At 45.4% G+C, this 27,971-nt stretch overlaps 2 protein-coding genes and 1 long non-coding RNA gene across 3 annotated transcripts; all 3 read left to right on the top strand.

The window, feature by feature from the left end:
• Positions 1-71: 71 nt before the first annotated feature.
• LOC130519887 (ribonuclease inhibitor-like) lies at positions 72-5,250 on the top strand. Its single transcript, XM_057023499.1, has 5 exons — positions 72-240; positions 2,069-2,242; positions 2,449-2,622; positions 4,451-4,624; positions 4,831-5,250. The coding sequence occupies exons 2-5, from the start codon at positions 2,169-2,171 to the stop codon at positions 5,006-5,008; spliced, it is 600 nt and encodes a 199-aa protein (XP_056879479.1). The 5' UTR covers positions 72-240; positions 2,069-2,168; the 3' UTR covers positions 5,009-5,250.
• Positions 5,251-9,730: 4,480 nt separating this feature from the next.
• LOC130519889 (uncharacterized) lies at positions 9,731-10,327 on the top strand. The gene is made up of 2 exons (XR_008948517.1): positions 9,731-10,050; positions 10,293-10,327. It is a non-coding gene; the product is annotated as an uncharacterized LOC130519889 (long non-coding RNA).
• Positions 10,328-22,834: 12,507 nt separating this feature from the next.
• On the top strand, positions 22,835-27,882 carry LOC130519884 (NLR family CARD domain-containing protein 3-like). The gene is made up of 3 exons (XM_057023496.1): positions 22,835-23,988; positions 26,269-26,442; positions 26,553-27,882. Exons 1-3 carry the CDS (start codon positions 22,997-22,999, stop codon positions 26,761-26,763), a joined length of 1,377 nt encoding a protein of 458 aa, XP_056879476.1. The 5' UTR covers positions 22,835-22,996; the 3' UTR covers positions 26,764-27,882.
• Positions 27,883-27,971: the final 89 nt, after the last annotated feature.

Raw genomic sequence — 27,971 nt, 5'->3', positions numbered from 1 at the left:
CTGCTTTTCTCTTCATTTTCAGATTTAGAAATGTGTTTTTATTTGCCCCATTTATTCCTTTTCCAGGCTGTGGTGCTGCACTTTATCAGAGACCAGCTGTGACTCTCTGGCCTCAGCACTGAGGTCCAATCCCTCCCATCTGAGGGTTCTGGACCTGAGTTTAAACCAGCTGCAGGATCCAGGAGTGAAGCTGCTCTGTGGTTTTCTCCAGGATCCTCTCTGTAAGCTGGAGACTCTCAGGTCAGTCAGAGATGATCCAGTACTTTCCCAGGTGTAACTAGTTAGACAATAAATGTTTACATGTTTGATCTTTGTTATAAACGTAGTGTTACAGTTCTCAGAAAAAAGACCACACAGGACAGATTTGCAGATTAAATTGGTTGTGGAAATCTGTCCCATGTGAGGATGGTCATCAATGACTAGAAAGGAAGTATCAGTTGTAGATTTGTCTTGTTTTATTTTAGGCTGGCCACAAAACCGCCCAAACATTCAGATCAATCCAAAATGGTTCTTCCTGTCTTTTAAAGATCAGAAGGAAAACTAGAAAACCCCAAAAAGAAAGCTGCTGCAGTGTGCCATGCCCCTTCTCTACTGAGAAAAGCCATCCCAAAAAAGAGAAAAGCCCAAGTGTGAAGTGAGCACCCTGTTAAACCTTGGTACCGAAAGCCTGCAGTCATTCTCATCTGAGGTGGCTTCATTCCAGCCAGAAGCCCAAACCTGCCTCCCTCTTAAAGGGGCAGCAGGACAGTCCAACCACAGAAACCTTCATGAAGATCTGAAGCTTTCAGCATCCACAATTGTTGCACCTCACTTCCATTGGAGTCCAAATCAGAAGTCAACAAGTTGATTCTACACCGATTCTACACAATGCAACCATTTTAAAAAGGTTTCCATCCATAAGTTTTCACACATTTTTAGATAAATCTGTTTGTTCATCGCCTCCTTCTGTTGTAATGGTCATTAAAGAAAATGACCTTATTTGAGTTTTTCTCCTCACAAATATGACTTTCTATGAACGATGCAATAAATGCTGCTTGCAATCTAAGACAATATGGAAGTATGTGTATATAATAGTAGTGGAAGTAGCTCATAAAATAATACATTTGCTCTTCTCATCGAATCTCTCTATGTTATTAAAGAAAAACCTGCTCTTAGTCAACAACATCTAAGACATCAACCAAAAATCCTAATTTTATACAATCTAATATAAAACAGTAGAGAAGACTCTTTCTGCAGAGACACTGGTGGCAGGAATGCAGAAGTATCACCTGCTCAACTTGGAAGGTGGAGCAGAAACCACCAGCTGAGAAGGTCCTCAGCGAGAGGAAGTGGTGGAGAACCATGAAACTTGCTAAGCTCCACCTCAGCTCCAGAGACGGGCTGAGCTGGAGCTGTGGCACCAGGTATCGCCCAGAAGAGCCTCCAACAAACAAGCTCTTCTCTTGGGAGGAGAGGGCTTTGAATCTCAGCTCAGTGTGCTTGTCTCTAGTAGGTGGCAGCTGCACCTTTTCCTGAGGTCCTTGTTGATGCCCTGAGGGGAATTGATGCTTCTGCAATGTTTTCTGGCAGCATTGAGCTTGCAGTGGGGCAATCAAACACACTGTGGGGGGGCTCTCTTTCCTTCTCTCATCTGGAGAACAAGTGACACCAGCTGCCAATCATTGTTGGAGAAATGTGCAGTCAGGGGAACGATGCGTCCAGACTATAGCCACCCTTCCAGCATCCATCAGGTTCTAAAACCTTTGATTTGGTTTCACCAGAGAGTGTAGGGATTGCAGGGTCGCTGCAGCATCGCCCACAAGCTATCAGGAGTGGGTCGCTTTGTCCCAACTCCTGACAAGAGTTGAGTGCTATTGAGAAATGTGGTCTCACAAACTGGAAGGTATTTTGATCCACACACACTTTACATACGGTGTAGATCTTGTCCAACCGCCCTGAAAGAACCCAAAATAGGAACATACGGCAGATAAGCCGGTGCAGGACCAGAGGTTTGTTGCTTGTAAGCTGTGTTTTGCTCTGGTACATGTTGATTTTTATTTGTCTTCTCTCAAAATAATTGTTATTTTAGACTAAGTGGCTGCAGTTTATCAGAGACCAGCTGTGATTCTGTGGCCTCAGCTCTGAAGTCCAACCTCTCCCATCTGAGGGTTCTGGACCTGAGCTCCAACATGTTGCAGGATTCAGGAGTGAAGCGGCTCTGTTCTGGACTGGAGAGTCCAAACTGTAAACTGGAGACGCTCAGGTCAGTCTTCATTTTTCTACCTATATACCAGCTGCTAAGATGGTGAAGTGAGGCTGTTCTCAACACTGCTGTGATGCACCACATTAAAAAAATTCCTTGGAATATCGTGAATTCAGGTCTGACCCAACTAAGAACTAACGTAGGTTTAGTACTGACGCAGATAACATGCAGACCTGCACCGTATAACCTCATCCTGCATTTTTCAGATTGATTAGGTGCAGTTTATCAGAGATCAGCTGTGGCTCTCTGGCCTCGGTGCTGAGGTCCAATCCCTCCCATCTCAGAGAACTGGACCTGAGTCAGAACCAGCTGAAGGATCCAGGAGTGAAGCTGCTCTGTGGTTTTCTCCAGGATCCTCTCTGTGAGCTGGAGACTCTCAGGTCAGTCAGAGATGATCCAGTACTTTCCCAGGTGTAACTAGTTAGACAATAAATGTTTACATGTTTGATCTTGTTATAAATGTAGTGTTACAGTTCTCAGAAAAAAGACCGCACAGGACAGATTTGCAGTATTAAATTGGTTGTGGAAATCTGTCCCATGTGAGGATGGTCATCAATGACTAGAAAGGAAGTATCAGTTGTAGATTTGTCTTGTTTTATTTTAGGCTGGCCACAAAACCGCCCAAACATTCAGACCAATCAAAAATGGTTCTTCCTGTCTTTTAAAGATCAGAAGGAAAACTAGAAACCCCAAAAAGAAAGCTGCTGCAGTGTGCCATACCCCTTCTCTACTGAGAAAAGCCTTCCCAAAAAAGAGAAAAGCCCAAGTGTGAAGTGAGCGCCCTGTTAAACCTTGGTACCGAAAGCCTGCAGTCATTCTCATCTTAGGTGGCTTCATTCCAGCCAGAAGCCCAAACCTGCCTCCCTCTTAAAGGGGCAGCAGGTCAGTCCAACCACAGAAACCTTCATGAAGATCTGAAGCTTTCAGCATCCACAATTGTTGCACCTCACTTCCATTGGAGTCCAAATCAGAAGTCAACAAGTTGATTCTACACCGATTCTACACAATGCAACCATTTTAAAAAGGTTTCCATCCATAAGTTTTCACACATTTTTAGATAAATCTGTTTGTTCATCGCCTCCTTCTTTTGTAATGGTCATGAAAGAAAATGACCTTATTTGAGTTTTTCTCCTCACAAATATGACTTTCTATGAACGATGCAATAAATGCTGCTTGCAATCTAAGACAATATGGAAGTATGTGTATATAATAGTAGTGGAAGTAGCTCATAAAATAATACATTTGCTCTTCTCATCGAATCTTTCTATGTTATTAAAGAAAAACCTGCTCTTAGTCAACAACATCTAAGACATCAACCAAAAATCCTAATTTTATACAATCTAATATAAAACAGTAGAGAAGACTCTTTCTGCAGAGACACTGGTGGCAGGAATGCAGAAGTATCACCTGCTCAACTTGGAAGGTGGAGCAGAAACCACCAGCTGAGAAGGTCCTCAGCGAGAGGAAGTGGTGGAGAACCATGAAACTTGCTAAGCTCCACCTCAGCTCCAGAGATGGGCTGAGCTGGAGCTGTGGCACCAGGTATCGCCCAGAAGAGCCTCCAACAAACAAGCTCTTCTCTTGGGAGGAGAGGGCTTTGAATCTCAGCTCAGTGTGCTTGTCTCTAGTAGGTGGCAGCTGCACCTTTTCCTGAGGTCCTTGTTGATGCCCTGAGGGGAATTGATGCTCCTGCAATGTTTTCTGGCAGCATTGAGTTTGCAGTGGGGCAATCAAACACACTGTGGGGGGGCTCTCTTTCCTTCTCTCATCTGGAGAACAAGTGACACCAGCTGCCAATCATTGTTGGAGAAATGTGCAGTCAGGGGAACTCTGCGTCCAGACTATAGCCACCCTTCCAGCATCCAGCAGTGTCTAAAACCTTTGATTTGGTTTCACCAGAGAGTGTAGGGATTGCAGGGTCGCTGCAGCATCGCCCACAAGCTATCAGGAGTGGGTCGCTTTGTCCCAACTCCTGACAAGAGTTGAGTGCTATTGAGAAATGTGGTCTCACAAACTTGGAAGGTATTTTGACCTACACACACTTTACATACGCTGGAGATCTTGTCCAACCGCCCTGAAAGAACCCAAAATAGGAACATACGGCAGATAAGCCGGTGCAGGACCAGAGGTTTGTTGCTTGTAAGCTGTGCTTTGCTCTGGTACATGTTGATTTTTATTTGTCTTCTCTCAAAATAATTGTTATTTTAGACTAAGTGGCTGCAGTTTATCAGAGACCAGCTGTGATTCTGTGGCCTCAGCTCTGAAGTCCAACCACTCCCATCTGAGGGTTCTGGACCTGAGCCTCAACACGTTGAAGGATTCAGGAGTGAAGCGGCTCTGTTCTGGACTGGAGAGTCCAAATTGTAAACTGGAGAGGCTCAGGTCAGTCTTCATTTTTCTACCTATATACCAGCTGCTAAGATGGTGAAGTGAGGCTGTTCTCAACACTGCTGTGATGCACCACATTAAAAAAATTCCTTGGAATATCGTGAATTCAGGTCTGACCCAACTAAGAACTAACGTAGGTTTAGTACTGACGCAGATAACATGCAGACCTGCACCGTATAACCTCATCCTGCATTTTTCAGATTGATTAACTGCAGTTTATCAGAGATCAGCTGTGGCTCTCTGGCCTCGGCGCTGAGGTCCAATCCCTCCCATCTCAGAGAACTGGACCTGAGTCAGAACCAGCTGCAGGATTCAGGAGTGAAGCTGCTCTGTGGTTTTCTCCACTTTCCAAACTGCCGACTGGAAACTCTGAGGTAAACACCATTCTCAAAAATGTCCATTATTCCATCCGAGGGTCCTCACACTTTCTGAGTGTGTGTGTTGTGCCCAGTTCCTTCAGGAGGGAGGGCCACACGGGGACCACTTATTCATGATAAATTGATTTAAGGACAATGAAAAAGCCGACAGATGGTAACCAAAATTAGACAAAACTAGGTGAGGGTGCCTGGTAGACACCAGCCAACGAGGAGGGAGATGGTGAGGGAGACAGGAAGTCATCTAAGACAGGTTGTGCCTTTAAAGATGAGCCACAGGTGAGATGGATCTCCATGATGAGATGAGATGGGAGGGAAAGAGGTGGGAGAACCTGGGAAGAGTGAGGGCCAGAACAATATATATTCTCCTCTGGAACAGTGCAAACCTGAGAGGTTGGAATTGTGGTCATTACATATTACTATCATTTTTTAACCTGTAACTAAATTAAATATTTACAGATCATGCCTTTGATTAACCTTTCAGATTAATACTGGTTTCACTTATAACCTTATAAAAGTTTCCCTTCTGTATTTAGATTAAGGGACTGCAGTTATCAGAGATCAGCTGTGGCTCTCTGGCCTCGGCGCTGAGGTCCAATCCCTCCCATCTCAGAGAACTGGACCTGAGTCAGAACCAGCTGCAGGATTCAGGAGTGAAGCTGCTCTGTGGTTTTCTCCACTTTCCAAACTGCCGACTGGAAACTCTGAGGTAAACACCATTCTCAAAAATGTCCATTATTCCATCCGAGGGTCCTCACACTTTCTGAGTGTGTGTGTTGTGCCCAGTTCCTTCAGGAGGGAGGGCCACACGGGGACCACTTATTCATGATAAATTGATTTAAGGACAATGAAAAAGCCGACAGATGGTAACCAAAATTAGACAAAACTAGGTGAGGGTGCCTGGTAGACACCAGCCAACGAGGAGGGAGATGGTGAGGGAGACAGGAAGTCATCTAAGACAGGTTGTGCCTTTAAAGATGAGCCACAGGTGAGATGGATCTCCATGATGAGATGGGAGGGAAAGAGGTGGGAGAACCTGGGAAGAGTGAGGGCCAGAACAATATATATTCTCCTCTGGAACAGTGCAAACCTGAGAGGTTGGAATTGTGGTCATTACATATTACTATCATTTTTTAACCTGTAACTAAATTAAATATTTACAGATCATGCCTTTGATTAACCTTTCAGATTAATACTGGTTTCACTTATAACCTTATAAAAGTTTCCCTTCTGTATTTAGATTAAGGAGCTGCAGGTTATCAGAGATCAGCTGTGACTCTCTGGCCTCGGCGCTGAGGTCCAATCCCTCCCATCTGAGGGTTCTGGAGCTGAGTCAGAACCAGCTGCAGGGTTCAGGAGTGAAGCTGCTGTCTGATCTCGTAGAGAATCCACACTATGGGCTGGAGACATTGAGACATTTCTGGTTGAGGCCAGCCAACTCCCGCTCATCTGCTGCATCACTCACTGACCACTGGTGAAGAGCATCTGTGGAAACATCTGCCATTGAAGTTAAATTAGTTCCTGGTATCACACTGCATCTTTATAAAGTTCTAAATGGCTCCTCGGCCACTCTCATAAGCATGAAAACATTCTCTTAATTGTCTCTTCAAATGTCTGTATTATACGTTACTATTTTACATCATGCCTTCAGAATCTTTAGGGTTCAGTATTTATTGTCTCTGTGACTTGGAGCATTGGAATATTTCAGCTGCAGCCAGCAAAAACCCATCAGAATGACGGCTATCGGTGGGAACCGCAGGTCATTTGACTTTAGTCAGTCTGTTCAATGTTATAGGATTTATTGCAATCTAATAAAAACTATGAATAAATGTAGGAAATAGGAAATAAAAAGAAGCAAAATGACCAAATAAAACTCCCATGAATAGTGTAAATTTAAAGATGTCAAGAATGGAATATCAGCTTAAATTTAATCAAACATAAAGTGAAAAGGCCTCCTTTAAGTTTACTGCAAAAATAAACACAAAATCAAGAGCGACACGCGCCAAAAACGTCTCATTCTCTCTTCTGTCTCCACTCATTCTTTTATATTCTCTTAAGATAATGGGGACGGGGTCGTGTGATAACAAAACAACTAATTGGGGACTATATTTTTGTTGCAAGAACTTTGGCTCTTCAGAAGTTTCTATGTTGGCTTCCACAGATTGTGCATCCACTAAAAACTCAGTGTTTTTGAGGAACTACCAAGAGTGGCTGGAGTGGAGGCCAATGACGCTATAGCTACATATAGCTACATATAGATCACCGTTATCCTCAACCCAAAAGACCACCAGTTGGCGCAGCAATACTAAAGATAGGAGGTTGTGGTCGTTGCGCAGACGCGGAGTGATATCACGCACAAACGTGCCCTATGTTCTATATACCGTATGTTCGCGACCAAAGGGCGCACCGTATTAAAAGGTGCAGCCTCAGTTACGGGTGCTATTTCTGTATTTAACACATACATCAGGCGCTCCGGATTATAGGGCGCGGGCATGGTAAAACATACCGCTACGATAGCTTAAAACATGCATGCTAGCGCGTATTTAGCAATTTTGCGAAAACCGGCAAGTCGAACAACCGACAACAATGTTTCCAAAATTAAAATTTTGGTATTTTTCGTATTTTGTTATTAAGCCCCGGAGGGCTGAAGCAGGACCGCTGTTAAAAATGTATCAGTCCGCGCTTCCAGTTCTGGTGCAACGTCCAGTTCTAAATGTATGAATCCGCGTATTGACGTTTCAACGTCCCATCAGTAAACGGAGAGATTTGGATATAGTCCCCCTGAGGTGGTGTTTTTAGAGCAGTTCTTAACAACTTTCTCTTTGCCTGATAAGAGGTCCAAACATTATTTCACTTCCCTATAAAATACTCTAAAATTTGCCATTCAAGATCAGATCCCACCAGGTATAATTCATCCTCTAAATTTTCACAATTTCTTATTCTTTCAGGCTGTTTTTAAACCTTTGGCAACATCAAATAAAGTCCCCAACTGGTATTATGTCAGGCTGGTTACATCCCATTAAAGAAGCCAGCAGAAATAAAGCACAACAGTTACACAGACTACGCACAATAATATAGAGGATATAAAAAACAGTGTTGAGATGGGTTTGTGTCACTTTAGTAAAATCAAAGCATTTTTCTTTATGTGCCAGCAATGAACACAATCTAAGAAGTCTTTGACACTAAACATATGGAGCTCCTGTAGAACAAACTAAAGATTTGTTGTTATTAAGATAAAGAAATGCAACATTTCCCCCAGAGAAACGATGGCGATGGAAAAAGCCCTGGCTGTGTGTGTGCATCACAGCAGGCGTGGGTTCTCCTCTCTGGAGTCATGCGGGGCTCCTTTGAAGGGCAGATGAGGAGGTTGGTTACAGATTCCCCTCAGAAAGATGATTACGGTGCCAAAGGTCATCACCGGGGTAACCAGGAAGAGGCAGAGTCGGTCTACTGTACGAGCGATGCCGCTCCAGTTATCCTTCTCCTGTCAGGACCAGACATTTACGCCACTTTTGATCTTTTTAAATCAGACTTTGGGTTGAGGACTCTGTTTGAACCCTCTGAGCTCATTGTAGTCGTTCTTGTTGCGCATGTGTTTAATGATGTAGTGGCTCCATCCACAGCCGGCTTGATCTCTGCGTACAGCTGATGGCTCCTCCCTCTTCTTGTGGTTTCACAGCTCCACACAGACACCAAAGCTCAGAACTCAAATGAAGCTACTGATGCTTCTATATCTCATGTGTTTAAATGTTTCTGGAAACGTCCTGGCAGCGTGTGTGACTCGGGTCACCAGTCCGTGTCTCCCAGACTGTTTCTCAAACATCAGCTCACTGCGGGACTTCACACTGTCGTACTCCTCAGCCGAGGCAATGTAGCCCACTGAGCTGGATCGCCACGGTAACGCTCCATCCCAGTATGGCTCTGCCTCAGCAGGGCGGGACATGCGCAAGATGTGGGGTAATCGCTGGAGGAAGAGCTGGCAGAAAAAGAAAACAGGATTTGGAACACTGATACTGATGTGTGTATGTGTCTGTGTGTTATAGTGGAAAAACCACATGTTCATTGTCATGACCACTTGGCTCCGAATGACCACAACATAAACGGGGAGACCAAGCACTTTTAACAAAAAGGGATTTATTGAAAATTAAAGTGAACAGTCAATAGTAACAGTGAAAGCAGTAGGGTGCAACAGGGTATAATCAGAATCCAACGAGGGTAATCCCAACGAGGCTTTAACAACGGGACTGGCACTCTCCAGTGGACGCGTTCGGCAAGGTTTCCAATTTCGTTCGGCAGCAGCTGACCCTCGGCCCGATCAGCCCCATCTCCTCCTGAACACGGGTTTTTAAGCCATCACTGGTTCATCAGGTTAATGAGCCCCACCTGGAGTGGTGGCCTCCCAAACAGGTCCAGACAGCTCCATCTTCAGGCCAAGCACAACACCAGACCAGGCGCAGCCAAAGACACCATATCCCAAATATTAAACCCAGACGTGAGGCCACCTAGTGGGCCGTCACACCTCCCCCCAAAAGATAAAGGCCCATAGCAGGAGGGGGAGTTAATTACCAAAACCCATTAAACGAAAAAGAAAATATTTTAACCAAAAGAAACCTTCATACACACATGCTCATGCACACTCGTAAACATTACAGCCTCACACTTGCAACTCACGTGACCCCAAGCATTCGGCCTGTCTCTCACCCAAGCGTACTTGTCAGCTGTTCGAAAGCCCACACTGTTTATATTATTGTATACTGTTAGAGTTTATCTAAGTAGTATGTTTTATTCATCGTTATTTAGTTTTTTCCTTGAAGTTTCATATTTCCGATGCTCTCGAATGCAACACTGATGTCCGACGCTCTTGAACGCACCACTGCCGTCTGTGCACGCGGTACTTTAATTAGTTAATTGTTCACACCCGATGCAACTGTAGAGAGTGCGTGTCCATTCAGATGCAGCTACGCTGAGATAATTTCACCTTTTTTGCCTATTTGTCTCCATTTGCCTGTGCTCCTGTGGTTTATTGCTGTGTGTGAATGCCATAAGGTAAGGAGTTGGCAGTGCATAGTTGTACTTATTTAGTTGTGTATAAGCTAACTTTATGTTATGTTAATGTGTGTTCAAGCTAATAATAATAATATCTAAATGTCTTGTGTTAGGTGATTTGTTGTGGGATAAATGAGAATTGAACTGTACTGCTTCATTTGCGGTGTTGCTCATTTGATTGTGTTTGTGTATTTGATGTGTGCTTGCTGTGCTGATGGATATTCGTTGTGTTGTTGTTGCAGACCACAGCAGAATAAATCATAATCCATAACCTGGACATCTGTATTCGTGTTCTTTAATTTGGACACCAACATCCCACATCTTGCCGCTCTAAACCAGCTAAATTCCTGGAGACCCCAACCTCTCCTTTTTATCGGCCGTCCAGCTATCCGGCGCCTGGAAAGCACATTTAAGGGCGACAAACAAAGACATGGGCGGACAGACAGACACAGAACAACCGAGGCTCACTCGGACGGAGCTCGGGAGAGAGCGTCCGCCATAACATTCTCCAGCCCACGAATGTGTTTAATCACTAAATTGTAAGGCTGTAAGAATAAAGACCACCGCATCAACCTTTGATTGGAGTTTTGCAATGAGTTTAGGAACGTCAGGGGATTATGGTCCGAGTAGACCACTACTTGGGAACCCCCGCCCACATAAACATCAAAGTGCATCAACGCCCAAACCAATGCTAATGCTTCTTTTTCAATAACCGAATAGTTCAGCTGATGGTTCTTGAACATTCGGGAAAGATAGCATACTGGACGATCGATTCCATTTCCATCTGCCTGTAAAAGCACCGCACCGGCCCCGACATGACTCGCGTCCACCTGCAGCTGAAATGGGTCATTCAATCGCGGCGCAGCCAAAACCGGTGCTGAACTCAACAGGAATTTTGCATTCTCAAATGCACGCTGACATTCGAGACCAGACAAACACGGATTTAGCTTTTAACAAATCTGTTAATGGTGAAACCACCGTCGAGAAATTTACGCAAAACCCCGGTAATACCCAACCATTCCCAAAAACCTCATTAACTCCTTTTTGGTGGTAGGAGGAGGAAAGGAATGGATAGCCTCAACCTTGGCACTGACAGGCCGAACTGCCCCCTGCCCCATGATTTTGCCTAGGTAGGTTACCGTAGCTTTTGCGAATTCGCACTTAGCCAAGTTGAGAGTGAGGTTCGCCGATGCCAATCTCTCAAAGAGCGCGCGCGTGCGCGCAATGTGATCGTCCCACGTCTCACTATGGACAATTACATCATCCAAATAAACAGCGCATCCCTCCAACCCAGCGACCACTCGGTTCATGAGCCGTTGGAATGTGCTAGGGGCATTCCGAAGACCGAACCCCATAACCCGATATGAATAGAGCCCAGATGGTGTAACGAATGCGGAGATTTCTTGTGCGCGCGGAGTAAGCCTGATCTGATAATAACCCTTTAAAAGATCGAATTTACTCACGAATTGTGCAGCACCAACCCGATCAACACAGTCATCGATCCTAGGCAAAGGGAATGAGTCTGGCTTAGTCACTGCGTTTACCTTCCGGTAATCGGTGCAAACCCGATAGGTGTTATCAGCCTTCCGTACGAGCAAACACGGTGACGCCCAGCTAGAAAATGAAGGCTGAGCCAGATTATTCTTTACTAAATACTCCACACAATCATCTAAAGCTTTGCTTTTCTTAGGTGCCACGCGGTAAAAACGCTGTTTTATTGGGCTTGTTTCACCCACATCAATATCGTGTGTAATTAAATGGGTGCAAGAAGGTGTGTCAGAAAATAAAGATTTAAACTCCAGAATCAAATCTTTTAATTCTTCAGCGCGATCTTCACCCAGATGTCCCACAAGTTTGTCTAACTCCGCCAATTTAACAGAATTATCCAACCTCCCCAGCAGCACCGCATCATCAGGACCGACCCCGTCATCTCCACCTGCCACCTGAAGAGACGGCGCCCCGCCCCCAGCCAGAGCTACTGCTTTCGCTCCCCCCGAAGCATTGGAAGAGGTGTAATAAGGTTTTAGGAGATTAACGTGACAAAGCTGCGTAGCCCGCTTGCGAGCAGGAGTAGACACCACGTAATTCGTCTCAGAGATTTTCCTCTTGATCACATAAGGACCCGAAAACTTTGCAGCGAACGGAGACCCAGGGAGAGATAGTAACGCGAGCACTTGGTCTCCTGGACTAAACACACGGAGTTTTGATTTTTTGTCAAATCGTTTTTTCATTTGTTTTTGTGCTTCAGTTAAATTGTCACTGGCCATCTTCCATGCCAAAAATAGCTTCCGCCGAAAACCATGGACATAATCAACCAAGTCATCCGGTGAATCGGATATTTTGGTATCACCTCGTAAAACATCCAAGGGACAGCGAACTTGGTGCGCAAACACTAATTGGTTAGGGCTAAACCCAGTGCTCTCCTGCACTACACTCCTGGCTGCGAGTAACAACCAGGGTAGGCCCTCTTCCCAATCCCGGTTAAGCTCAACACAGTAAACTCTCAATAGAGACTTCAGTGACGCGTGAAAACGCTCAAGAGCACCCTGGCTCTGGGGATGGTACGCACTACTAATATTGTGCTGAATACGTAACTGACGGAGTGCATCCGCAAAAGCAGCCGACGTAAAATTTGACCCCCTGTCACTCTGGACGACCGGGGAATACCAAATACGGCCATAAATTGTGTCAATGCCTTTAGAACGTTTTTGGTGGTAATTGTTCTTAATGGATAGGCCGCAGGATAGCGAGTTGCTTGACACATGATAGTCAAAAGGTAAGCGCTACCCGACTTTGACGGCGGCAACGGCCCCACACAATCAATAATTAAATGCCGAAATGGTTTGACCACCGACGGAATAGGCTGTAATGGTGCAGGCTCTATTTTTTCATTTTGCTTTCCAGCCATTTGACACACATGGCAACACTTCACAAATTTAGCCACGTCTCGTTTTATCCGAGGCCAATAAAAATGTTCAAGTATTCGCCGATATGTTTTATTGACTCCAAAATGCCCAGACGCCTCTCCGTGCGCAGTTTCCAACACTACGTCGCGATACCCTATAGGGATCACCACTTGGGTCACCGGACCTGCCACATCTGACTTCCCTGGGGGCGAATACTTGCGTAGCAGGAGACCTTGATCGATAGCGTACTCTGCACTAGAGCCTGAGGACACTCGCTCAAACAGAAAGGACAAAGATTTGTCTTCTTTTTGCGCCAGGCTCACTTTCTCACGCGACAGTGATGGAGGAAGAACTGGAACATATTTCCCGTTAGAGGAGCTCGATCGTGTCGACAGATTTTTTAGACATAGCCCTCGTCATTGCGCACGCTGTAAAGACCTCAGGAAACGCTGTAGAACAATCGTTCTGCTGTGTGTTTGGTACTGGGTTAGTTTTAACCATAGGAGGCACAGGCTCGGGCCACACTCGACCGCCTGCTAGATTGTTGCCCAAAAGGACATCCACGCCATCAATTGGCAATGTAGGACGGACACCTACATTTACAACTCCATCAACCAACCCCGAGCTTAAGTGAATTTTATGTATTGGCACTGAAAATGAATTTAGATCAATTCCACGAATTAGCACACTCGTTCCCGTGTCTGACACATCATCAAAAGGCAAAACCTTTTCACTAATAAAACTAACGCAAGCTCCAGTGTCCCTCAAAATACGGACACGGACTTTCTTCGTATCGCCCACAATTGACACGAACTCCTCCGTAATAAATGGACTGTAGTCGATATGTTGTGTTGTAGTTGCGACATCTTTGCCATTTATGTTTGGGATCGGGCGCACCGACTCACGCTCAGTTTGGGGGGCATCAATTTTAGCTGGAGCCGCACATCCCACTGGTTTAGTGCTCCCAGAACGAATTTTATTTCGAGCTGCGAGTAAAGGACATTCCTTTTTCCAATGGCCTGGCTCATAACAATAGCGACACTTGTCACCCGAATCGTCCTGATAGCGGGCTGCATTACCATGCCTGCTCGAAGGCCCTCTTTGCGCGTCATTGCCCGAAAAGAAACGGCGACCGAAACGGCTATACTCTGGTTGAGAACGATCTGGACGGCTATACTCCAATTGTGACCGATCACGGGAGGGTTTGTGAGTTAACACAAATTCGTCCGCAAGGACGGCGGCTTGAGCAGCGGATGTTACTTTATTCTCCTGCACATAGGTTGCAATCCTCTCAGGCAATATGTTCCTAAACTGCTCCAGGATTAATAAATCAGTCAATGTCTCGTAAGTATTTGCGCCCACAGACACACACCACCGATTGAAAAGGCTCACAAGTTCTCTGGCCACGTCCGTATAAGTTTGTTTGTCCGTTTTTCGCCAATTCCTAAATTTCTGTCGATAGTGTTCAGGAATTCTTTCATATGCTTTTAATACAGCATTTTTCACCGTTTCATACTCCCTTCTCTCCGCAGGTGACAACGCAATGAACGCCTCCTGGCCCTTGCCCGTTAAGACAGTTTGGAGCAGTATTACCTGATCCGAAACGCCCCAGCCACGTTCAGTCGCGACATGCTCAAATAAAGAGAAAAAAAATTAATCTTCAATTTGAGCGTGCAGTCCTGCCAGTCAAAGGGGAAATATTTGACGCTGATGGAGCAGGACGATCTGAAGATGGCGGGTGGTAACCAGTAGCAGAGACCTGTTGAATCCACCAGAACGTTGCAGTAGTAGGCCACGTTGAATTGGGCATCGTTGCTGAGGAGGTGGTTGTACACACACGGAAATGTATTAAACATAACGAATTCAAGTATAAATAACAGGACAAGTGATACTTGTTCATTGTTATGACTGTTTGATCATGTTAAATGGGTTGAAACCATATTTTGAAAGATAAAGGTGGTGTTTGATTAGAAACTCTTTCTGAACTCTGGTGCTCTGAAACATCTCCGCTTCCATTTTCAGCTGTTTTTATTCTCAATAACATCAAATCATCCATCCATCCAAATCCTGGTCCTGTTGGACCACCAAAGGACAAACACTTTCCATTTAGCACGGACAAAAAAAACCCAAATCCTGTTTAGCAATAAAGCTGTGGGGAGAGTTTGAGGAGCGTTTTTGAGGAACACGCTGCCATATTGGGTCCAAGCTGCTGGGGTTTTTGTTGTTTCCAGGTGAATCGGTGGGCAGCGGCGTTACCGCCTGTCTCTGCCCCCCCCCCCCCTCTCCCCGTGGTCGTGGTCACGCCGGGCATCTTTACTGGTCCCGTTTTAAACAGGTTCTGTTGGGAACAGGTGTTCTCCAGAACTGTATTCCAGGCTGCTGTGCTGAAGGGCTGTTTTCAGTAGCAATAGAGCCAGAGTGTGCCTGCTCCATATGAACCCCCCCAGGCCGTGCTTTCCTCCTGGCTGAGCCATAATCAGCTCTGGATGGACTGGTTCACGCTTGGACTGAGTCAAGATTTGATAGCTTGACTGATTCTTACAGTTTTGGATCAAACCCCCATCTGCTGATTCCAGGAGATCTTTAAAGGATCTCAGAGCTTCAGATTCATGAAGCCTGCTCAGCCCCCGGCAGCGCTGATGAAACCATTTCATTCCTTCAAAAAAGCAGAACATGAAGCTCCAGAAAAGGTTTTTGGATCAAGTTTCCAACAGAACGAGGACAAGTGGGTAAAAGCGCCACTTTAAAGCCTCCAGGCCTCAGAAAACATCCACCTTTAGGACGCCTGACTTTAGAGGATCGTCGGTTCGCTCCGAGCACAAGAACAAACATGTTTAACCTCAGTCCAAGAACATCTGACCTGAAATGATCAGAAACCTTCAGCGTAAAAAGATGGTGGAGAGAAAGCTGCTGGGAGGTTCTCAGAAGAGAAGTGGCATTAAAGCCAGCTGGAAGAGTCCAGCCTGCTTCCTGCTCCTCCAAACAGGCGTCTCCACACCAACACTGAGGAACACGGGCTTCTGTTCTTCCTTCTTCTCTTCTGACTATTGTGTGTTTGATGAATGCAGCATCCACTCACTGCCCCCCCCCCCCCTCATTTACACTGCTCCTGGTTTCACAATGCTCCTCAGACAGATGCAACCAGAGACACTGATGCCGTCAGACAATAAACCTGAGTGTTGTTGTGTCCGGTTATTAACATGTTCCATGCTTTTCCTTCTGCAACAGTTCATCACACCTGCTCAGGGAAACCTCGGTGTAAAGGAGGTGAAGCCGCGCCTCAGTGACTCTACTTTGCTGTTTTAGAAACTAACAGTTATTAGATGAATATACAGTGTGCACGTACGCGCACACGTGTGTATAAACACTTAATACAGGCGTGTGCGTGGATGTAGACTTTTTAGTACTTTGGGTTCATAGACTTTTTAGTATTTTGGAGAAGCAGAATATATCTAATTCAGAGTTAAAGTGATGTGGAATAAATGGTGCGTTTACCTACTTCACAATAAGAGGAACGGACGTGGATGTTTCTGGAGCCTTTGAGAGATCAAGAGTAGGAAGACAGACTGAGCGAGCAGCACCGAGATGGACAGTGTCATCTTCTCACCACCTACACACACACACACACCATTTTTATTATCTTTTTAAAATATATTCAAAAATCTGTTGGGGAGCTAATTAATGTTTCTCCATTAATGGCGGCCCCTCAGCTCCGCCCACTACCGATGTTTGCTGCTTTATTAGCTGTGTTGTCCCGTGCTGACGTGATATTCAGCTATAATGTCTGATTCTTTGGGTGCTGTTGAAGGTTAACTCAGTTCATGTAGTTGTGATTCTGAAAAGGTCCCAGACTGTTAATCTGCCTGACGCTGGCTTCAGTACGTTCTGTGACTCTGCACTGACTGTCTGCGGGCAGGTAGTAGACCAGCGAGGCCAGGAAGGAGATGAGCACGCAGGGGATGATGATGTTGACCACGTAGAAGAGAGGTTTGCGTCTGATGACCAGGTAGAAGGTGATGTCCTGATGCTTGTTGCTCTCCATGGGAATGTGTTTGTAGGTGTTTCTCTTGGCGGGTCGGTGGATGATCTCCCACTCACCATTCTCTGTTGGTCAAAGCCAGAGTTCAGACACAAGTGATGAAGTTATGACTGTCAGTCTGGTTGGAGCTGCAGCCAGTCTGAAGGCTCAGCTCTGGTGAAAACAACTTCTCTGCATGTATCAACAGCATCCAGTACACTGAAAGTCCCCCACAAGCTCCAGGACTGTATGCAGTAAAAAATAAAAATAAATGGAAATGAATCTTTACTTGGTTACCTGTAAAGCTTGCAGGATCAATCATGATCCATTCAACCGTCCACTTGGTTTCAATGACTATGTCTTCCTTCAGGAGCAACCTGATCTCTTTGGCATTGTACGTTAGAGAGCTGCAAGGCAACATGGGAAATGCAGTTCAGAATTTAAAAAGCCTGTTTTCCTCTGGGAGAGTTTAGCTGCACCATGCATTTTATTTTTGCACCTTTTTCTCCTCTCATATGTGTTTAGATTCTATCAAATCTTGACTCAGCTCAGTTTAAAACATCATGTCAGAGTTTGTCTGCGTTTCAAACAACAATGAAAAATCCTGCCCGTGCATACGTGAATTTGAGCGTGCAGTCCTGCCAGTCAAGGGGAAATATTTGACGCTGATGGAGCAGGATGATCTGAAGATGGCGGGTGGTAACCAGTAGCAGAGACCTGTGAATCCACCAGAACGTTGCAGTAGTAGGCCACGTTGAATTGGGCATCGTTGCTGAGGAGGTGGTTGTACACACACGGAAATGTATTAAACATAACGAATTCAAGTATAAATAACAGGACAAGTGATACTTGTTCATTGTTATGACTATTTGATCATGTTAAAGGGGTTGAAACCATATTTTGAAAGATAAAGGCGGTGTTTGATTAGAAACTCTTTCTGAACTCTGGTGCTCTGAAACATCTCCGCTTCCATTTTCAGCTGTTTTTATTCTCAATAACATCAAATCATCCATCCATCCAAATCGTGGTCCTGTTGGACCACCAAAGGACAAACACTTTCCATTTAGCACGGACAAAAAACCCAAATCCTGTTTAGCAATGAAGCTGTGGGGAGAGTTTGAGGAGCGTTTTTGAGGAACACGCTGCCATATTGGGTCCAAGCTGCTGGGGTTTTTGTTGTTTCCAGGTGAATCGGTGGGCAGCGGCGTTACCGCCTGTCTCTGCCCCCCCCCCCTCTCTCCCCGTGGTCGTGGTCACGCCGGGCATCTTTACTGGTCCCGTTTTAAACAGGTTCTGTTGGGAACAGGTGTTCTCCAGAACTGTATTCCAGGCTGCTGTGCTGAAGGGCTGTTTTCAGTAGCAATAGAGCCAGAGTGTGCCTGCTCCATATGAACCCCCCCAGGCCGTGCTTTCCTCCTGGCTGAGCCATAATCAGCTCTGGATGGACTGGTTCACGCTTGGACTGAGTCAAGATTTGATAGCTTGACTGATTCTTACAGTTTTTGATCAAACCCCCATCTGCTGATTCCAGGAGATCTTTAAAGGATCTCAGAGCTTCAGATTTATGAAGCCTGCTCAGCCCCCGGCAGCGCTGATGAAACCATTTCATTCCTTCAAAAAAGCAGAACATGAAGCTCCAGAAAAGGTTTTTGGATCAAGTTTCCAACAGAACGAGGACAAGTGGGTAAAAGCGCCACTTTAAAGCCTCCAGGCCTCAGAAAACATCCACCTTTAGGATGCCTGACTTTAGAGGATCGTCGGTTCGCTCCGAGCACAAGAACAAACATGTTTAACCTCAGTCCAAGAACATCTGACCTGAAATGATCAAAAAGCTTCAGCGTAAAAAGATGGTGGAGAGAAAGCTGCTGGGAGGTTCTCAGAAGAGAAGTGGCATTAAAGCCAGCTGGAAGAGTCCAGCCTGCTTCCTGCTCCTCCAAACAGGCGTCTCCACACCAACACTGAGGAACACGGGCTTCTGTTCTTCCTTCTTCTCTTCTGACTATTGTGTGTTTGATGAATGCAGCATCCACTCACTGCCCCCCCCCCCCCCCTCATTTACACTGCTCCTGGTTTCACAATGCTCCTCAGACAGATGCAACCAGAGACACTGATGCCGTCAGACAATAAACCTGAGTGTTGTTGTGTCCGGTTATTAACATGTTCCATGCTTTTCCTTCTGCAACAGTTCATCACACCTGCTCAGGGAAACCTCGGTGTAAAGGAGGTGAAGCCGTGCCTCAGTGACTCTACTTTGGTGTTTTAGAAACTAACAGTTATTAGATGAATATACAGTGTGCACGTACGCGCACACGTGTGTATAAACACTTAATACACGCGTGTGCGTGGATGTAGACTTTTTAGTACTTTGGGTTCATAGACTTTTTAGTATTTTGCAGATACGTGTCTGTATATAAACCAGATCCTCCTGTAATAAAGAACTAAAGGCTGACTGTTGTCACGTGACCTGTCTCCGCCTGTGTCCGATGATGGAACCTGCCTGGAACATCTGGTCCACAGAAAAAGCAAAACAGCTCACAGAACTGGCCCAGTTTAGACCCTAAAATGACAATAAATAATGAAAATGTGTGACACAGTAGAAAAATGGACAAACTTTCTATTGGTCATTGACAGTTTCAGTCGTCATCAGAATTCATCAGAAATATTCAAACCAACAAACTACACACAGAACCGCAAAGTTTAGAGCTTAAAGGGAGCGACAGGTGAAGATTTAAAGCTCAACGCAGCTGAAGAAGTTCCAAAAAGGAGAAATATCATGTGATGCTTTACCGCCACCCGGTGGACACGCCTGGGACTGCAGACACTAGTTTAACGCGCTCCGACACATTCTGACCTCTGCTGCTCCTCCTGGACTCCAGGGCTGCAGAAATATGCCGCTTTTACAAGTCTTTCAAATCTGTCAAGCATCATAAATCTTATTTAGTTAACCAGGTTGAATAATGGTGGAGAATAGTGTCCGAAAAGCGTCTTTATTTTAAAGTGAACCAGAACAGTTCGGTCCGCGTTCACAGAGACGCGGAGAGACCTCGAGAGAGTCCAAAACAAGTCCGCGAGGAAAACTCTCAAAAATAGTCAAGCCACAGAAGTCAGGGTTTGGCGATGAGGACGAAAACACTCCGCCGCTGGCAGACGGGAGTTCTGTCCTTAAATCTAACGGGAGATTGAAGAGAGACCGCAGGTGCGTGTGTCTGCGGGGCCAGCTGTGGCTGATGAGCGGCTCCTCCACGCCCCCTGCAGGTAGACACCAGCAACAACGGTCCCAGAAACTGGGAACCCAACAAACCAGTTTTTAAAAGTATTCCTTTCAGACTAAGCAGGAAGACTGAAGACCGACAAGGTGAGTAAACGAAGAGCATTATTGAAAAGAATTGACAGTTGTGTTTGGAGATAAAATCAAGATTTGAAAACATTTTTGTTACTATTGAAGAGCTGCATAGAGCTGAAGAATTCTTGGCTTAAGAAAATTCAACAAGACTTCATATTTAGTTTTAGCACAAAACATCGTTATACATTATAAATGAAGAGGTCTTATTTAACTTTCTTATAGTCTGGCTTTAGTTATAGTTGAATAGTCTTTCTAAGTGAAGTTTAGTTTATTTTTCTGCTCTTTGCTACTGATCCTAAAAGAACTTTAAACCCTCCCAGAACGCATTAATGGTAGTAATATATACGCCATAAAGCTGCTGATTAGGTTTTAAAAGTGAAAGTATTCTGTTCAGACGAAGCAGGAAGAGCGACATTTTTGTGACAGGTGAAAAGCTCTTAGAGTTATTAGAGTTGTTCAACAGTCCAGGTCACAGCTGGATATTTTGATATTATTTAAGACAATAAACTTTAAAAAAAAATTAAATAAATCCACACAGGATCACAGGACACCAACAGGATTTTGGGTTCATGTTGCACGTTTTCTCCCAGTGGTTTATTGTTCTATGTTGTGGAACCACTGTGAAAGAAATGCAGGAGTGGGTGTCATTTCTTTCATCTATTTTAAATAGAGCAGTGATCTTTGAGGACTTGGATCATAGAAATAATTGAAGAGGGGAACAAAGGAGGGAAGTTAAAAAGTCCTGACTAGTATGTTTATGTAGCACCAGATAATTTAGTGGCTGAGCTGAAGACAGTCCTTTCACCATGTTGGCCTGTGGAAAACCAGTGTTGTGGGCCGATGGACCAGCGTCCCCGTCGTTGCCGGACCACCGTTGGCCACCAGTTGGGTTTTGGGATCAAAGTGGGGGCGTTTCCTGTATCCGGTTCTCCTCACGGATCCATGACTACAACATGTTGCTGCAAGTGCAGAGACGTTTGCTCTGGAAAGAACTTTAGAGCACATTCAGTGCTGCAGGATGAGGGGCTGGAAAAGGTGCCAGTTCTTTTCTCACTGCAGGGAACAGTTAAAAAAAGCAGCTTAAACTCTGAAAACATGAAAATTATACAGAGACATCATTGATTTATTGATTCAGTTGTTATCCAGAATGGATTAGAAATGTTCCTGTTTGATAAAAATGCAGTGAATTGGGATTATTTAACTCCAACCTCTACAGATTATTTACCTTCATCACAGTCTCATCACTATTTCTGATGTTTCCTCAGGATGGACGAGGACAGAGCAGAGTCCACAGTGCCCAGCTGGGTGTCCCTGAAGAGTGACTGGTCCAAAGATAAAATAATAAACTTCAGAAGTTCAGACAAAATGTAAGAAAACTAAAGCGTGATGATGTGTTTGTGTGGCAGCTGTTAGTCACATTAACAGCAGCAGGTTGTGAGTTTATTATTGGAGATGTTTAACACTTAAACCTCAGACAGTCATATAGTTACAGACTTAATGTGAATATTGTTGATTAGAAACAAGAATCATGTTTAAACTGAAAGATGAATTCAGACATAAATGCTGGAACAATATTGAGTCTTGATCAGGTTCTTTCATCCTATAAATCAAAGGACTGATAGAGATGTGTTTCATAGTGAGAGGGGGGAGCACATCCTATCAAACTGGGACCAGGCAGCTCCACCAGGAGAGTCCTCTTGTTCACAATCTGGAAGCAGATCTGGAGATGCTGAAATGAAGCCCAAACAAAGTAAAACTGTTCAATATGAGATTTAACTTGTGATGTCACGAATTTGGAGTTGTGTTGATGATTTATTATAGATGGAAATCATTGGTTTACTTATGTTCAGGAAGTGATCTGCAGGAGCTGATAGAAGGTCATAAGATGAGTCTGAAGAGAAGATGTGAACATGTGACTGAAGGAACTCATGAAGCAGGAAGTGGAACCCTGCTGAACAAGATCTACACTGAGCTCTACATCACTGAGGGACAAAGTGAGGAGGTGGACACACAACATGAGGTGAGACAGCTTGAGAGAACCTCCAAGAAGAACATCCAGGACACTCCAATCAAGTGCCAGGACATCTTCAAAGTCTTATCTGAGCAACAGAGACACATCAGAGTGGTTCTGACCAACGGTGTCGCCGGCGTTGGAAAAACCTTCTCAGTGCAGAAGTTCAGTCTGGACTGGGCAGAAGGTTTGGAGAACCAAGACATCAGTCTGGTGCTTCCGCTCTCATGCAGGGAGCTGAACTTGATCAGAGATGAGCAGCACAGTCTTCTCTCACTGCTTCATGTTTTCCATCCAACATTACAGAAGATCAGAGCAGAAGATCTGACTGTCTGGAAACTTCTGTTCATCTTTGATGGCCTGGATGAAAGCAGATTTTCACTGGGTTTCAACAAGCATCAGCTCATCTCTGATGTCACACAAGTATCGTCCGTTGACGTGCTCCTGGTGAACCTCATCCAGGGGAACCTGCTTCCCTCAGCTCTCATCTGGATCACCTCCAGACCTGCAGCAGCCATCAGATTCCTCCCTCGTGTGTTGACAGGATCACAGAAGTACGAGGCTTCACTGACTCCCAGAAGGAGGAGTACTTCAGGAGGAGGTTCAGTGATGAAGATCTGTCCAAGAGAATCATCTCACACATCAAGGCCTCCAGGAGCCTCCACATCATGTGTCTGATCCCAGTTTTCTGCTGGATCACTGCTATAGTTCTGGAGGACATGATGACCAGAGACCAGAGAGGAGAGCTGCCCAAAACCCTGACTGACCTCTACTCACACTTCCTGAGGGTTCAGATAAAGAGGAAGAAGCAGAAGTATGGAGGAAAGCAGAGACCAGGGAAACTGACTGAGGCTGATAAAGAACTCCTTCTGAAGTTGGGTCGGCTGGCGTTTGAACATCTGGAGAAAGGAAACATCATGTTCTACTCAGAAGACCTGGAGCGATGTGGACTGGACGTCTCCGAGGTGTCGGTGTACTCAGGAGTTTGTACAGAGATCTTCAAGAGAGAGAGTGTGATCTTCCAGAAATCAGTCTACTGCTTTGTTCATCTGAGCGTTCAGGAGTTTCTGGCTGCCGTCTACATGTTCCACCGTTACACCAGGAAAGACACAGTGGTTATAAATCAGTTCCTAGAATATTTGAAACCAAACCCCTTTTCCGGGTTTGTTGGGTTGTTTAATAACGATCCAGTCACATCTCTTGATGACTTCCTCAGGAGAGCACTAATGAAATCTCTCAAAAGTGAAAATGGCCACCTGGACTTGTTTGTTCGCTTCCTTCATGGTCTCTCTCTGGAGTCCAATCAGAGGATCTTGGGTGGACTGTTGGATCAGATGGACAGCCACCCAGAAACCATCCAGAAGGTCCTCAACAACCTGAAGGAGGTGAACAGTGGTGAATTCTCCCCAGACAGAAGCATCAACATCTTCCACTGTCTGATGGAGATGAAGGATCAGTCAGTCCATCAGGAGATCCAAGAGTTCCTGAAGTCAGAGAAGAAATCAGAGAGGGAACTGTCAGCGATCCACTGTTCAGCTCTGGCCTACCTGCTGCAGATGTCAGAGGAGGTTCTGGATGAGCTGAACCTACGGCAGTACAACACCTCAGATGAGGGACGACGTCGCCTGATTCCAGCTGTGAGGAACTGCAGGAAGGCCGAGTAAGTAAAGATTTTTAGGGCTGGACATCGGCGTTTAAATCAAGCGAGTGGATCATGTCAGGTAGCAATACCCCCTCCAGTGGTCATTCCTTCAATTCTTTATCTCCATTGCATCCATCCATCCATCCATCCATTCTCCACCGCTTATCCGGGGTCGGGTCGCGGGGGCAGCAGCCTAAGCAGAGAATCCCAGACTTCCCTCTCCCCAGCTACTTCCTCTAGCTCATCCGGGGGGATCCCCAGGCGTTCCCAGACCAGTCGAGAGACATAGTCTCTCCAACGTGTCCTGGGTCTTCCGGGGGTCTCCTACCGGAGGGACATGCCCTGAACACCTCACCAGGGAGGCGTCCAGGGGGCATCCTAACTAGATGCCCAAGCCACCTCATCTGGCTCCTCTCAACGCGGAGGAGCAGCAGCTCTACTCCGAGCTCCTCCCGGATGGCAGAGCTTCTCACCCTATCTCTAAGGGAGAGCCCAGCCACCCTACGGAGGAAGCTCATTTCAGCCGCTTGTACCCGTGATCTTGTTCTTTCGGTCATTACCCAACGCTCATGACCATAGGTGAGGGTAGGAACGAAGATCGACCGGTAAATCGAGAGCTTCGCCTTTTGGCTCAGCTCTCTCTTCACCACTACGGACCGGTGCAGAGTCTGCATTACTGTGGACGCCACACCGATCCGCCTGTCGATCTCCCGCTCCATTCTCCTCTCACTCGTGAACAAGACCCCGAGGTACTTGAACTCCTCCACTTGGGGCAGGATCTCCTCCTTGACCCGGAGAAGGCACTCCACCTTTTTCCGGTTGAGAACCATGGCCTCGGATTTGGAGGTGCTGATTTTCATCCCAGCCGCTTCGCATGCGGCGGCGAACCGATCCAGTGATAGTTGGAGGTCACGGGCCGATGACGCCAACAGGACCACATCATCCGCCAAAAGCAGAGACCTGATCCTGAGGTCACCAAACCGGACCCCCTCAACACCATGACTGCACCTAGAAATTCTGTCCATAAAAATTATGAACAGAATCGGTGACAAAGGGCAGCCCTGGCGGAGACCAACCCTCACCGGCAACGAGTTCGACTTCCTGCCAGCAATGCGGACAAAACTCTGGCACCGATCGTACAGGGAGCGGACGGCCCGTATCAGCGGGCCCGACACCCCATACTTTCGGAGAACCCCCCACAGGATCCCCCGAGGGACACGGTCGAATGCCTTCTCCAAGTCCACAAAACACATGTGGACTGGTTGGGCAAACTCCCATGCACCCTCGAAGACCCTGCTGAGGGTGTAGATCTGGTCCACTGTTCCACGCCCAGGACGTAAACCACATTGCTCCTCCTGAATCCGAGGTTCGACTATCCGGCGGACCCTCCTCACCAGTACCCCTGAATAGACCTTACCAGGGAGGCTGAGGAGTGTGATCCCCCTATAGTTGGAACACACCCTCCGGTCCCCCTTCTTATTGCAGCGTCCATAAATTAAAAACAACAACAATTCATCCAGAAATGTTCAACACTGGCTGGATATAAGTTCAAAGGTCAATCCAGACAAACCAACATAAGGCAGGAATAATAGGAGCCACAAGTGAACTGACTATCATGAAATTACTGTCATGTCATTAAATCACTTTTGTTTGTTTGTATACATCATATTCAAACAACAGAAAAACACATTTTAACTAATGACACGTGACTATTTTGCTTTATTTGTTCAACGTAAAAACAGCCGGCCTCGTTGGTTTAAATGGGTGTTTTAGGTCTTTGTGGCGGTTCCGTTTGGAGCCTTTATGTGACCCACAAAGTTGTTTGAGCCTTTCCACACCCGTTAGGTGGCAACTTCATCACTAGCAACAAAAGGTGCAGTGAAAATGATTTGAAGGGAAACAGGCAGATATAACAGAAGCTGAGGGCAATCGATGCAACCAGAGACTCTGATGTCATCGATCGGATCGCTGAATTAAGACTTGACGCACCATCGTACAAATGGGATGAAATGCAAAATATCCAAAGAGCCGATAGACAGATAAAAAGATGCACGTTTCTTTAAACCATTTGCTATAATCATTTTAAATATTGAGTAATTATGAGCTGTTCTAAAATAAGACAAATGTTGAGAATAATTCAGTTGCATTTCAGATCTGATGGTCGTTCAAACTGTTGCTCTACGGTGTTGAATTTAGCTTTTCCAGGAAATGAGCTACATTTGTGTTGAGGTAGATTCTCAGATAAGTTGATTAGAAATCCCAAAGTTTGACTCACTATTTTTGTTTCATACACAACAGACTGTCTGATAGTTTTCTTTCAATGAGTCATTGGGAAGTTGTGGCCTCAGCAATGACGTCAAACCCTTCTCATCTACGGGAGCTGAGCTTAAGCTGGAACGAAAACCTGGCAGATGCCGTAAAGTTACTGTCTTCTGCAATGATGCATCCAAACTGCAGACTGGAGACGCTCAGGTCAGGAGGCCTCTGTTGGCCTTTTCTAAATTTCTTTACATTTTCTGCTTTTCTCTTCATTTTCAGATTTAGAAATGTGTTTTTATTTGCCCCATTTATTCCTTTTCCAGACTGAGTGACTGCTGGTTATCAGAGATCAGCTGTGACTCTCTGGCCTCGGCGCTGAGGTCCAATCCCTCCCATCTGAGGGTTCTGGAGCTGAGCTACAACAAGCTGAAGGATCCAGCAGTGAAGCTGCTCTGTGGTGCTCTCCAGGATCCTCTCTGTAAGCTGGAGACTCTCAGGTCAGTCAGAGATGATCCAGTACTTTCCCAGGTGTAACTAGTTAGACAATAAATGTTTCCATGTTTGATCTTTGTTATAAACGTAGTGTTACAGTTCTCAGAAGAAAGACCACACAGGACAGATTTGTAGTATTAAATTGGTTGTGGAAATCTGTCCCATGTGAGGATGGTCATCAATGACTAGAAAGGAAGTATCAGTTGTAGATTTGTCTTGTTTTATTTTAGGCTGGCCACAAAACCGCCCAAACATTCAGACCAATCAAAAATGGTTCTTCCTGTCTTTTAAAGATCAGAAGGAAACCTAGAAAACCCAAAAAGAAAGATGCTGCAGTGTGCCATGCCCCTTCTCTACTGAGAAAAGCCATCCCAAAAAAGAGAAAAGCCCAAGTGTGAAGTGAGCACCCTGTTAAACCTTGGTACCGAAAGCCTGCAGTCATTCTCATCTTAGGTGGCTTCATTCCAGCCAGAAGCCCAAACCTGCCTCCCTCTTAAAGGGGCAGCAGGTCAGTCCAACCACAGAAACCTTCATGAAGATCTGAAGCTTTCAGCATCCACAATTGTTGCACCTCACTTCCATTGGAGTCCAAATCAGAAGTCAACAAGTTGATTCTACACCGATTCTACACAATGCAACCATTTTAAAAAGGTTTCCATCCATAAGTTTTCACACATTTTTATATGAATCTGTTTGTTCATCGCCTCCTTCTGTTGTAATGGTCATTAAAGAAAATGACCTTATTTGAGTTTTTCTCCTCACAAATATGACTTTCTATGAACGATGCAATAAATGCAGCTTGCAATCTAAGACAATATGGAAGTATGTGTATATAATAGTAGTGGAAGTAGCTCATAAAATAATACATTTGCTCTTCTAATTGAATCTTTTTATGTTATGAAAGAAAAACCTGCTCTTAGTCAACAACATCTAAGAGATCAGCCAAAAATCCTAATTTTCTACAATATAATATAAAACAGTAGAGAAGACTCTTTCTGCAGAGACACTGGTGGCAGGAATGCAGAAGTATCACCTGCTCAACTTGGAAGGTGGAGCAGAAACCACCAGCTGAGAAGGTCCTCAGCGAGAGGAAGTGGTGGAGAACCATGAAACTTGCTAAGCTCCACCTCAGCTCCAGAGACGGGCTGAGCTGGAGCTGTGGCACCAGGTATCGCCCAGAAGAGCCTCCAACAAACAAGCTCTTCTCTTGGGAGGAGAGGGCTTTGAATCTCAGCTCAGTGTGCTTGTCT

The sequence above is a fragment of the Takifugu flavidus genome, unplaced genomic scaffold, assembly GCF_003711565.1.
Source record: "Takifugu flavidus isolate HTHZ2018 unplaced genomic scaffold, ASM371156v2 ctg239, whole genome shotgun sequence".
In the NCBI taxonomy this organism is placed as follows: Eukaryota; Metazoa; Chordata; class Actinopteri; order Tetraodontiformes; family Tetraodontidae; genus Takifugu; species Takifugu flavidus.
This window is presented reverse-complemented; position numbering and strand designations above follow the sequence as displayed.

Excerpts from the sequence above, each read along its gene's own strand:
- LOC130519884 (XM_057023496.1), top strand. The coding sequence starts at position 22,997 with ATGTGTCTGATCCCAGTTTTCTGCTGGATCACTGCTATAGTTCTGGAG. Across the intron at positions 23,989-26,268 it reads AGGAACTGCAGGAAGGCCGA|ACTGTCTGATAGTTTTCTTT; the intron begins GTAAGTAAAGAT and ends CATACACAACAG. Across the intron at positions 26,443-26,552 it reads TGCAGACTGGAGACGCTCAG|ACTGAGTGACTGCTGGTTAT; the intron begins GTCAGGAGGCCT and ends TTCCTTTTCCAG.
- LOC130519887 (XM_057023499.1), top strand. The coding sequence starts at position 2,169 with ATGTTGCAGGATTCAGGAGTGAAGCGGCTCTGTTCTGGACTGGAGAGT. Across the intron at positions 2,243-2,448 it reads TGTAAACTGGAGACGCTCAG|ATTGATTAGGTGCAGTTTAT; the intron begins GTCAGTCTTCAT and ends TGCATTTTTCAG. Across the intron at positions 2,623-4,450 it reads TGTGAGCTGGAGACTCTCAG|ACTAAGTGGCTGCAGTTTAT; the intron begins GTCAGTCAGAGA and ends TTGTTATTTTAG.